Source organism: Choloepus didactylus, chromosome 1 (genome assembly GCF_015220235.1).
Source record: "Choloepus didactylus isolate mChoDid1 chromosome 1, mChoDid1.pri, whole genome shotgun sequence".
Classification (NCBI taxonomy): Eukaryota; Metazoa; Chordata; class Mammalia; order Pilosa; family Megalonychidae; genus Choloepus; species Choloepus didactylus.
Genome location: NC_051307.1, coordinates 64,249,891 through 64,263,334, shown reverse-complemented (window position 1 = coordinate 64,263,334; position 13,444 = coordinate 64,249,891). Strand labels below are relative to the sequence as shown.

The window sequence follows — 13,444 nt, the reverse complement described above, 5'->3', positions numbered from 1 at the left end:
AAATTCTATTGGCTTCACATGAAGCACACAGGGGTCAAACCATCAGACAATAGGACTTTCCACAAATCCTTTCTGCTTAACTCCTTCTCCAATCTTGGCTTATACTGAAATGGCAGCTGGGTTCCATGTTTGGTTAAATCCTCATGTTGGGCTGTAGCTTCTGGGGTTTCACCCCCTGGAAGCCCAGAGTTTTTCAGGCTATCAATTTCTGGTTTCTTTGAAACCAAGAGTTCATTTCTCAGATTATTTCTGCTCTCTTGCATTTTACCATAAGCTGCAAGTAAAAGCCAGGCTACTTCTTCTATATTTTGCTTGGAGAGCTCATCAGCTAAATATTCCAGGTCGTCACTTTAAAATTCTGCCTTCCATCCAACAACAGGACTCAATTTTGCCAAATTCTCTGCCACTTTAAAACAAGGATCACCTTCCTTCCAGTTTGCAACAACGCATTCATCACTTCTGCTCAAGGCCTCATCAGAAGTATCTTTAGAGTCCATATACCCACAAACAGTCTCTTCAAAGCAGTTTAGGCCTTTTCCATCAAGCTCCTCACCAGTATTCCAGAACCTTCCCTTTATCCATTTAAAAAGCCATTCCAACATGTTTGGTATTTGTAATCTCAGCAGCATCAGCACCCCACTCCTGGTACCAAAATCTGTTCTAGTTCGCTAATGCTGCCAGAATGCAAAACACCAGAAATGGACTGGCTTTTATAAAGGGGAGTTATTTGGTTAAACAGTTACAGTCTTAAGGCCATAAACTGTCTAAGGTAACACATCAACAATTGGGTACCTTCACTGGAGGATGGCCAATGGCATCTGGAAAATCTCTGTTAGCTGGGAAGGCATGTGGCTGGTGTCTGCTCCATGTTCTGGTTTCAAAATGGCTTTCTCCCAGGACATTCCTCTCTAGGCTGCAGCTCTTCTTCAAAATGTCACTCTCAGTTGCTCTTAGGGCATTTGTCCCCTCTTAGCTTCTCTGGAGCAAGAGTCTGCTTTCAATGGCTGTCTTCAAACTGTCTCTCAACTGCAGCTCCTGTGCTTTCTTCAAAGTTTCCCTCTTGGCTGTAGCTCCTCTCAGCTGCACTGAGTTCCTTCTGTTTGTCAGCTCATTTATATGGCTCCAGTGATTTAATTTAGACCCACAATAAATGGATGGGGTAACATCTCCATGGAAATTATCCAGAGTCATCACCCACAGTTGGGTGGGGTGCATCTCCATGGAAACACTCAAAGAATTACAATCTAATCAACAGTGATACATCTGCCCACATAAGATTACATCAAAGAAAATGGCATTTTGAGGGACATAATACATTCAAACCAGCATAGTGGCTATCAATAAATCTGATCTCAGAAGTGAGACATGAAAACTCTCTTTGTTGTGCATATATTGTTTTCCTTATTGTTTAAAGGTAGATATATTCTTTTTTCCCTCCAATGACACATTACAGATTTCTATATACTATAGTATACATCTTATAAAATCTTACATCACTATTCTCTAAATCCTTCTGGAGTTTTCAGACTGCAAGGCATCCTAGAATAACCATTTCCCTAGGTTTATTGCAGTGCTTAAAGTTCTAACATCTTCAAGCACCTCTCTATTTCTAATACTCCAGAATGATGAATAAGTCTGTTTGCCAATTACATTTCCTTTATGATTTTTTATTGTTCATCAAGACCTCTCTGTCTTTAGATTTATACACTGAATAAAGAGTTATATTCAAATGGAACTCTCTCCATCCTCTTGATATTTTATGAGATTTTCTGAATGACTCAAATTTTCATTGTCTTTTGAAAGGTTTAAGAAGAATCCTTTCTATAAATATATGATAAGTTTCTAAGTTTTCTCCAGTTTCAAACATAAGTTACAATCAACAGAAAGAAGCAAGGGCATTTAAAAAACAGCGTGACCCTTCTTACATTACTATATTCTGTGCATTATTATTATATGGGAATCTGCCTGCAAACAAAATAAACTATTTGATTGGGGTTTTAAAAGTCAATTAATTTTCTTTTTTGTTTCCTCTTGTGTTTTAGTGCCATCTATGACTGCAGAACTATGCTAAGAAACATGTTGACAGAGGATGCAAAAAAATCTGGAAACAATTGAAAGGAGTGAGATTTTAGTCAAAGAGACTAGTAATGTAGCTACTGTAACTAATCTGCATGGGACTGAATAATTATCTATACAAGTATAGTAATGAGGGAAATAAAAATGAGGAACAAATATAAGGGACATTTACAGATGGAAATGAGATTTCTTATTTTCCTTAAAGGCACTTGCCAAAATTTATAATTTATGTTCATTTGTATATATATTTGTATAATGTCTGGCTCCCTCTATAAGAATGTAAATACCATGAGTGATGGGAGCTTGTCTGTCTTGTTCATAGTTTTGTATCTATTCCTAATACGGTGCTTGGCACATAATAAGCATTCAATGTAAAATTTTTTTGATGAATGGCAAGACACTCATTTGGTGTAAAAAGTAAACAAGAGGAGTCAAAATCAATTCTGGCTCTTTGGAGAAATAGCCGGTTCCAGGTAAAGGGGCCGAGAAAGTAAAAGATGGGCCTGGATCATCTGCTGTGCCTGAAATAAGGGAGTGCTTGAAGACACGATAGGGAAGTAACAAAACAGCATGAAGGGGCCCCCTCTGGCTAAATTTTGGAGTGCTCTTCTTTACAAAACAAGGCTGCTAGTAAACATCGAATTAATGACAAAGTGAGAAATTCATCATTTTCAACCACCAATGTAATACTGTATCCTGGTAAGGATCATCTTTGGACACCAAGACAAGTGAATGAAAGTTTGTTGGGAAACAAAATATTCACTGTCTTAAAGTATCACTCCATAGACTGCAAAAGGGAAAAAAAAAAATGAAGCTTTACAATGCAGAAACCGGGCAGATACCACGTAAGACAAATGATCAAACTTACCACCACCAATAATGGGACAAACTAACATCCTGTACTTCTTGTTGTGCTGCACTAAAAAAGGACACAATATCACTAATCCAGTATTCCCAACAAGATTTAACCTGTATCTAATCATGAGGAATAATTCAAACAAATCAGAAATTATAGAATATTCTACATTCTATGAAATAACTGACCTGGACACTTCAAAAATGTTTATGCCATGAAGGACCAAAACAACAAAACAACAGTAAAAAAAAAAACAGAGGAATTATTCTAGGCTAAAGGGGACTAAACAGACATGACAACATATGAACCAAGGGAAGGAAAACAGCTATACAGAATATTACAATTAAAGAAATTTGAACGTGGTTTATATATAGCATGATATTATTGTATTAATGTTAAATTTCTTCAGTAAATTTCCTAAGCAGGGAATGGTATTATGCTCTGTAGGAGAATGTCCTGCTTCTTAAGAGGTATATGCTTGAGGAATCTAGAGATGACAGTCATGACATCTGCAACTTACTTTCACCCTTTCAGAAAAAAAATAGAAAGAGAAATGAAGAAGTAGTACAGTAAAATAATTGGTGAATCTAGATGAAGGGTATACAGATGTTCAGTGTTTTCTTCATTCAACTTTTTTATAAGTGCTTAATTTTTTCAAAATAAAACTTTGGAAAAAATTCAAAAATAACAATAACAATAAAAACATAAAATTCTGACTCTACACTCCTAAGAAAATATTTGCAAAGGAATTAGTACAGAGAACTGATTTTGAAGGAAAGATGAGTTCATCTTGATACATCTGGAGTTTGAGGGGAGAAACAGGTAGAAATGCACAATAAAACCATTAATTCAACAGATATTCCTTAAATCCAGGTCAGGAACTGTGCTCAGCCCTGAGGATACAGTGATTAAAACAAAACAAAACAAACAAAAACAACAAAATTGGAGAAGATCACCAGCCTCATGAATTTTCATGCTGAAGGTGAAAACAGAAAACCAATAAACTTACGAGTGAACAAGCTTATAAGAGATTACAGATTGTTTAAAATCTAGCGGGTGACAAAAATACCAAGTGAGATACAAAACTGGACCTTGAGTGAGGTGGTCAAGGTAGAGATGCACATTTTTAGGTAATTACTTAAAAGTAGACTTTTTTTAAAAAAAAAAAAACCTTTGGCATTCAAAATCTTTAAAAAGTTTCATCATTTGAATACTTTAAATGTTTTTGTTTTAGTTTTAGTGTGGCAAAATATACTTATCATGAAGTGTACTATCTTAACCATTTTTAAATATCTATTCGGTGGCATAAATTACATTCACAATATTGTGCAACCATCACCACTATTTCCAAAACTTTTTCATCACCCCAAAAAAATTCTGTACCCATTAAGCAATAAACTGTCCATTCCCTCCTGCCCCCATCTCCTAATAAACTCTTTTCTGTCTCTATGAATTTGCTTATTCCAGATTATTCATGTAAATGGAATCATACAATATGTGTCCTTTTGTGTCAAATAGCATAATGATGTTTTCATGGTTCATCCATGTGGTAGAATGTATCAGAATTTCATTTATTTTTATGCCAAAATAATGCTCCACTGTATGATTATAAGACATTGCATTTACCCATTCATATATTGATGGATGCTTGGGCTGTTTCTACCTTTTGGCTATTGTGAGTAATGCTGCTATTAACACTGGTACACGAGTATCTATCTGAGTTCCTGTTTAATTCTTTTGGGTACCTATCTAGGAGTTGAATTGCTGGATCATGCGGTAATTCTACGTCTAACTTTTTGAGGAACAGCCAAAGGGTTGAAAACTTTATATGTACACATATATTTTTAATTAATTTTATTAGGAAAATTTCTTTGCAATTTTTGAAATGCAGTTTGGTAGGCAAGATTCTATTCAACCCTAAAGAGTTGTGACATAAACTAGTTGTGGAGCTTAAGTAAATTTCTTAGCCTATCTGGACTTCCTCCTCTATAAAATGATCGTGTTGAACTAAATTTCTGATTTCCCTTCACATTCTGACTGTATTCTGGTGAGAATATGCTCAGAATCAATTAGATCAGTATAGCAATTTCTCTTATGAGAAGAGCCTGCTTCCCCTCTTACCTGGTGACAATCTGAAATATAATCGTGAGAGCCAGACCAGCAATGGACAGTGCACATCCAACAGTGGATAATACATCTAGTGATGCAGGATATTTATATATCTTTCTGAAACTCTGAAAAATAAGTTAGGACTCTTAGTTGTTTTTTGTTTTTTCTTTTTCAGGAAATAACCATTCCTGAAACACTGATGAAAATCAACATTATGAAGACCTAGCATAGGACAAAAGAACCAGATTGTTGCCAGATATCTCTTCTTTTTTATAAAGCTGTTGACATAGTTATAAACAAAATATCTTAACTCCTTAGATCAAAGCAGTTTATCTGAAGTAGAGATTGAGAACAATTCTCTAATTCAATTAGGTAAAAAATATATACTTTTCCTCAATGTCTAAATCAAAATTGTTTGGATTAGGTCTAAATTGGATAAAGTTGCTTCTCTTATCCATTACATTATTTTTATGTGTAACAAGAGGAAACCTGCATATCCAAGCTGGTGCACTAAAAATAAAATTGTACAAATATTTTTGAGACATGGAAAGATGTGTATACTATCCTATTAATTAAATTTAAAAAGCAGGTCTCATTTTTGTGTATTGTATCTATTCCAGCATGTTGGTACATAAGCATAGAAAAGTAAATTCAATGTGAATATATACTCAAAAAAAATCTGGAGGGGTAGTAACAGTGGTCGCTGGGTGAATAGGATATATATAATTCTTTTTGCTTGTCTGTAATTTCTTTTTTTAAATGCAATTTTATTGAGATATATTCACATAACATACAATCCTTGACGTATAATGATACAGCCACTCTGGAAACTGTACTTTTTTATTTTTTTAAATTGCTAATATTAGAAAAGCAATATATACTTTAATATAGAATCAAATGTCCCTCTTCACTGCCAGCTACCCCACATTATATCCTACGTCTTGAAATCCATCTCCTCTCCAGAGGTAACCACTGTCAAGAATTCTTCTTTTATGCACTTACAAATATTATCCATGTCTCTTGTACAACTATATAGGGATTTGTTAACATAATTGGATTACAGGTGAATTGCTATTCTCATTTAAGATATCATAAACATTTTCCATATCATCATATTTGTTTAGTAAGTAAACATTCATACTTTATACAATGAATATTTACTTTTAAAAATAGTAAAACAAAAATTTCATACTATTTCCTGTGTGCAGTATACTAACTAAGTGGAAGCACAAAGAATCATCAAGTCCACAGATCTTTGGATCTGTTCACTCAGAGACCATCTACTCTTACTTTAAAACAATTCTAAATAGTCTTTTTTGTTAAGTGTTACAACCCAAAACTAATTGGGAATGTGGGTAGGTATTCATTGCTAGAGACAGACTCAGAAATTAGTAAGAAGTAATACCTGAAAGCCTGGCCTCAAAATAGGAGAGAACTATGGCAATGTAGTCAGAATTAGTTAATATGTATGGCAATCTGAGCTTTACTACAGCTAATGAATGATCCTGATGACCTTCATATAGAATTTATTTATTTATTTATTTATTTTGTATTTAAAATTTTTTTTTTATTAGAGAAGTTGTGGGTTTACACAACAATTAAGATAGAATTTAAAGAGTTAAAATTTTGTCTTTAGTATCTTCTGTTTGAGAAAGCAAACCTCGATGTAATGCAAGTTAAAAAAGACATACTCAAATCAATTAAACAAGAAAGTTTTGATAATTAAAATAATAAAACTATGGTTAGCTCAAAAAATTTTGAGAAGCAAGATTCCATACTTTGACAATCTATGCTGGACCAATATGTTCTACTGATCTCCACTGACTTCCCAAATACATATATTATAGCCACTGAGGAATGGGAATAACTGCTTTTCTTTGAGAAATTCATAACATTCAAAGCCCTTTTATACGGGGAAGAAACTATACATCCCTCCCCATTCCAATGCCTAGAAAAAAATTCCATCAAGTATATAAACGAACATTTTTTGGTTTCACCAAAATAATAGGTTCCTGGAAATGGAAAATATAGAAGCCCATCTTCTTAAAAGACTCAGCCCAAGAATTTCAGAGATGCAGAAATAGCTATATACCAGAACTCAGTGTTGCTAGTCACTTGCACAGTGCAGCTTTGGACTAAAAGAATTAAGGAACCTCACCTGTAAATATTCAGAGGAACTGTGGGACAAATTGAATGAATTCAAGAACTTTTCCTCATATAATCTGGCATACATTTAGTAACTTGGATGATTCCAATAGAAAAAGGGCATTGGTTTTTTTATTTAAACTGCTTACCCATAGCTAAGTATGCACTGAACCTGTCCCCAACACACAAAGCTATAAAGCCTTAACTCTGGCTACAAAAACTTCATGTTTCAGAACATGCCAGTTAGTTGGAGGCACTCTGTCTGCTCCTCTTTCACACATCAGCTCCCTTCCCGTTATAAGACACAACAGTGCCAAATTCATCAATGCAATAACCATATGGCAAAAACAAAGCCCCTATTCTACTTGCCTTTCCCATTGCTTTCCTTTAGTCCCCCATCAGTCCATCCCCCTTTTTCTATTTAAACTGAGAAGTCGAGTATCTTTGTAATCTCAACCTCAAAGTTATCTCCCATTAGAACATACTAGAATTGTGTGTAAGGAAAATTCTCTGAGAAGAAATTACTATATATACCCTTACCACTAATACAGCAAAGTTGGTGGTGTGATTGCAGTGGCAGTGAAGGAATCCATCAGTGCGCCTCTCTTTGAAACAGCCAACCGTGCTCCAATCCTCTTTTGTAACATTCCAAAAGACACAGGCATAGGAATGGAGATCAAATTGCTTTTGGTTGTGCTGTGAATTGATAAGACAATAAAATTACTGATTCCTTAATACTGACCTGGGTAGCAAAACTCATGTTAGCATACGCATATGAGAAACCAATTAAATATTTACTAAACATTAGCACTGTCCTCATGGATTGGGGGTGGGTGGGAAGGACATAGGATTCAAATTAGTTATTTTTGCTCTTAGCTAGCCTGACAAAAGATATGGGGAAAGGGAGGTTTAAATGAATGCTTTCAATAAATGTTAGATTTATATGTGAATTTCTGCTACCAAAACTACCCTTGCTTTTGTAGTCAAGGGTGGGCTGAATTTTTTTTTTTTTTTTTTTTTTTTTCTGTTAATGGGAAAACTCACCTTTGGATTAAAGACCATTTCAACAGAAGCTCTCTTTTCAGAATCACTTGTCTCAATGCTGCCTGAGATAACTCTTTGATTAAAATTTGATCTTGGTCTAAAAATTTTTGATTGGAAAAGCTTGTTGTTTTGAAACATTACAAATCCACATGCCGTGGTGTCAGCTGTGGGGGAAAAAAAAGGACTTTAAAATCAATATATGATGCCTAGCGTAAGCACGAAATAAAGTGCCACATCGTTAAACTGGAAGGCTGCTTAATATTTGAATCAACTACAGTTAGAATGGTTTGCTGGCTGAAACTTTATTTAATTGCAATACATGATTAACATATATAACCCATGGTTGGCCATCCCACCCATTTTAATTTTTTTCTGAGTTTCAGTTTCCTTACCTTCTAAATGGGAACAATCTACCTCATAAACATATTGCAAGGATCTCATGCATAAAGTATACATCTTGCTTTCAGTGCAGTGAGACAGAGTGAACGTGACCTCATGTAGCCCAAGCAGCCCGTGCTGCTACCCCAATGACTAGACATCATACAAAACAGCAAAGGATGAATACCAGGATAGCGGTCCCTAGAGAAGTGCCCCTTGACATCTGTTTCCTGTTCAGAGGGACTAAGCAGAGACCAGTGGTATAGAATCACAGAACAAGGGACTTAAATTATGCATACCAGTGAATTTTTGAGAATAACATATTATCTCTGCTAATTTGTGGCAATCATGGGCTTTTCCAAGACTGGAATACTACAGGGGCATATTTCTTCAGGGTGATAGAAGCAGTGGTCAGCTGTTCATGAGAAATCCTGGAAGAGCATGGCCACAGCATCAAATTTTGCATTTGACCTGGTCATGGCAGGGTGGTCAAAAGAACCAGCTAAGCAATGCCTCCTAACACTCTGTACAACTGTTGGTCAAATTTAAAATAGCAGCAACAAGTATACATTTATACCAGAAGTATTTCCCTGTACTCTGCTATCTTTTATGACTGATATACAGGAAAGTTAAAATAGTGGCAGTAAGACCAGCCTGCTCAGTCTGAAAGATAGGCAAGTAAGGCATTCCCAAAATATGCCCTCACTGCCAGCCATGTTCCTTTGTCCTCTACCTGGAAATAAAGACACTGGTTTCTGTTTGTTTGTTTTTTTTCCATGGCATGATGTCCTTAGCCAAGCATTTCTCCTGTACACAAGAAGTCAAAATTAATCCTAAAAAGTACAGTAGGGTTGTGGATGATGACCATGGTCAATAGTACAAATATAAGAATGTTCTTCCATGAACGAAAGTACATCACAATTACAAAGTGTTAATAATAGGGTGGTATATGGAAAAAATACTACCAATGCAAACCACGGACTACAGTTAACAGTAAGACTGCAATATTCTTTCATCAATTGTAACAAAAATACCATACCAATATTAAGTGCCAATACTAGGGAGTATAAGGGCAATGAGATTTTTCTTTTGGGAGCGATGAAAATATTCTCAAATTGATTGTGGTGCTGAATGTTCAACTCTGATTATACCGAGAGCCATTAATTGTACACTTTGGATGGATTGTATGGTGTGTGAATAAAACTGTTTAAAAAAACTGTACAGTAGGGCTCCTTTCTATTCTTCATGGTTTTTTTTTGGGGGGGGGGGGTTCTTTGCTTCTTTTGTTTCTACAAAAGGACATACTTGACATAAAATTCAAATCCATAGAATTATATAGATAAAAAATTTAAAGTGTCTGCTCACTCCTTTGTTCAATCCTGCAGCATTGCCTCACTCCTACAGCACCCTTAATATATGCTATTTGACCTTCCAGAAACATACACCATACAGGTAAGGATGAGCTATTTTGTACCAATGGAATTATGTTATATACATTCTTGCATTTTTCACTTATTATGTTGGCAATATCTTTCTACAACAGTATAAATAGTTGTATATCATTTTTCTTCTTAACTGTATAAATATCTTGTTATTTATGGATCACACAATTTATTTAATTATGCCATTAATAATGGACATGTGGTCTGTTTCTTATTTTTGACACCAAAATTATGCTGCAATAGATATTTTTATTTGTGCACTTGTACAAGCATTCTTCTTGAATTCCTCAACAATTGGAAGTGTTGGATCTAATTAGATGCATGTTTAACCTCTGAAAAGCTATAGCAATTCATACTTCTACAAACACAAAATTAGAGTAACTCTTTTCCTATGTATTTTCCAATTTTTGATATTATCAATCTTTTTAATTTTTCTCAATCTTATGGGCAAAAAATGTAAATGATAAGTTAGGATTTAAGGATTGATTATGATTACTGAATAATTATATAGATATTCCTTTTCACTTTCTGGTATGTTAAGAGTAGACAGAGGGAAATACCTGAAACCTGAATTGTAATCCAGCTGCCTTGGTCTCTGATAATGATTGTAAAGCCTTTATCTTGTGCCCTTGTGATTGTAAAAACCCCAAGACCGACCTTTACTTATAACCGTTTTTCCAGTTTTTCTACTTTAGAGTCTTATGATCATTAAAGACGGCCCCTAATGTTTATTAATGAAGGGTCTTGGGTCAGCGCAGAACTAACCCACCCAAAGTCCAAAGTTATCTTGATAACCAAAGCTGGATCTAACTAAAATGGGCCTGCCTGACATCTGCAGTACCTTAGACTTTAATCTACAAGTTACCTGTATCTCATCATCATATTAAAAATCATGCCCATCATCACATAAAGGCTACCATTTTCTTATATACGTTCTGTGACTAAGCATGTAATCAATCTGCGCATGCTCAATAATTAGATCACTTCCAATTACATCATCCGGAGCCAATGTACTCATCATCCTAAAACCCGCCCATCTTTTGATGCTATAAAACTATCAGAATACCGCAGTTCGGGGAGATAGATTTTGGACCAACAGGCCATCTGTTCTCCTGCTTCGCGCCTAGCAATTAACTCCTTCTCTGTTTGAAACCCGGTGTCTCAGGGTTTGGTCATTTGAGCACATCGGGCAACAGAATCTACCGCCTTGGTCTGGTAACAAAAATGGTAGCTTGTTTTAATTTTTAACTTCCCTGATTTATCATTACTAGTAAGCTGGAGAATCTTCTTTTAATTCTATATATGTCTTATTCTATAATTATTTGTACATATCATTTGCCCATTTGTATATTGGATTGTTTACCCTTTCATATCTATTTGTAGGTACTCTCTACATATTACGCCTACGAGTCCTTTATCTTTAATACTCGTTGCAAACATTTCTTCTCAGTCTGTTCTATTTTTTCTCTTTTAACCACTTCTAGGGAATCTTTTCAAACATAAGATTTTAAATTTTTACATGGACAAATCTTTTAATTGTCCTTAATGCCTTCTCAGGTTCATGTCTTGCTAAGAAAGATCTTTTCCATTACAAGATTATAAAAATAAAATCTATATTTATTTTAAATTATTTAATTAATCTACCTAAAATATATTTTTGTGTTTAGTATAAGGTATACATCTATGTTTATTTTTATTCAAAAGGGTTAACTCATTTATCACAACACTATTTATTGTTAAAATATTTTTCTGCATTTTTTCTTCTATTGTAGAGGATTACAACATTGAATCATTCCATATTTTGGGGGTAAACTGTAATGATCAAGCAATATTATTTTAGTGACTTCTAGATTTTATTTCCTATAGTTTCATTTAAGATTATTGCCTCTGTGTTCATCATAATGACATAAAATGAATTATATCCGATGCCTTGTCATCTTGCCTGGCTTAGTCATAAGTTCCCCTTTTGACTGACCACCCCAATTAGCCCTACCCTGAGTGTAATCACAACTAGCTAGGCCTGTACTCCATGTTGTTTGGAGGATGACAGCCTTCCTCAGCTTCTCTGAATGGCTCCTTGCCACTTCTGCCTTTTGCACCACATAATTTACTAGCAAGGCCTGTATCTCCATATGACTTGATAATAAGAAACTGCCATAAGCTTCTGCAAATGGCCTTTGTAGCTTCTGCTTTTTGTTCTGCATAGTTTGAAACTGCCAATCCCCAGTATCCATGGGAAAGACCAACCCTCTCCTCTAGGTCACAATAAAGGCAAGAGCTCTCTCTTTAGCCCCCTCTCCATGAATCCTAGCAGGGGGTCCTAGCCTAGGTTAGGTAAGCTTCAGGATCCTTTGCCACTTTCACTCACCCCTCTCCCTCTCCGGGGCCTTTGATCTAACAAAGCTGTGGTTTCATGCATTCCTGGCTGGCTATCTGTGTTTGTACCTCATCACCCAAAGAAATTTCACCTAACACCCAGAACATTTATTAGTGAAATTTGCTCTATTTAGCTAGTTTATTGCCTCATCTGTCACTCTAACAAGGTTATTGTTTTAGCTTCCCAGCTATTAAAACAATACCATACAATGAGTTGAAATTTATTGGCTTACGGTTTTGAGTTAGAAGTTCAAAATCAAGGCTTCAACAAAACAAAGCTTTCTCCCTGAAAACTGTGTCATTTTGATGCTGGCTGCTGACAATCCTTGGTCCTTGACTTTTCTTTCACATGGCAATGCACATAGCAGCATCTTCTCCTGTCTCTTCTATATTCCCTTAATTTTTAGCTTCTGGCTGCTCCCCTCTGCCTTCTTTTCTATCTCCAATTTCCTTTGCTTATAAGGACTTCAGCCATATAAAGCCAAGCTCATTCAATTTGAGCACATCTTAACTATTAACATCTTCACAAGACCAGCAGTTTGGACCAGAACATGACTTTTGAAGGGGACATGACTCAATTCCCGACATTATGTGAAATTCATACAAAGAGTTGAGAAGATTTTTCAACATTTTTACTAATTTTCTGCAATAATTTTAAAACAACTATTAATAAGAAGTTTGGTGGAACTTATATATAAAAGTATTGGAAACTAGCTCCTTTTCAGTTCTCTTATTTCTTCTATGTTATTGGATTATTCAAGTTTCTACCTCTTCTTGAATCAAATTCGGTCCTTTGTTAGAACATCATCATTTTCATCTACATGGTCAGATTCATTAGTCAAATTTACATTATATCACATTATAATTTTTAAAAATCTCCATATTTCTAGATATACCCTCTTTCTTATTTGTGATGTTTCTTTATATATAGTCTGTCTTTCTGCATATACTCTCTCTCTCTCCTCAATCAAGCTTGTCAAAAGTTCACCTATTCACAAGTCTTTTCATGAAATCCATT

The 13,444-nt window shown here is 35.1% G+C and overlaps 1 protein-coding gene across 2 annotated transcripts in view; it reads right to left on the bottom strand.

Moving 5' to 3' along the window:
* The window catches only part of ADGRG7 (adhesion G protein-coupled receptor G7), a 113,207-nt gene that overhangs the window by 33,857 nt on the left and 65,906 nt on the right, over window positions 1-13,444 (bottom strand). For both annotated transcript variants that reach the window (XM_037835673.1, XM_037835593.1), the window contains 3 exons: window positions 8,231-8,394; window positions 7,727-7,882; window positions 5,054-5,166 (listed from right to left, as the gene is read on the bottom strand). In XM_037835673.1, the coding sequence (XP_037691601.1) occupies window positions 5,054-5,166; window positions 7,727-7,882; window positions 8,231-8,394 (433 nt within the window). The remainder of the gene's footprint in view (window positions 1-5,053; window positions 5,167-7,726; window positions 7,883-8,230; window positions 8,395-13,444) is intronic.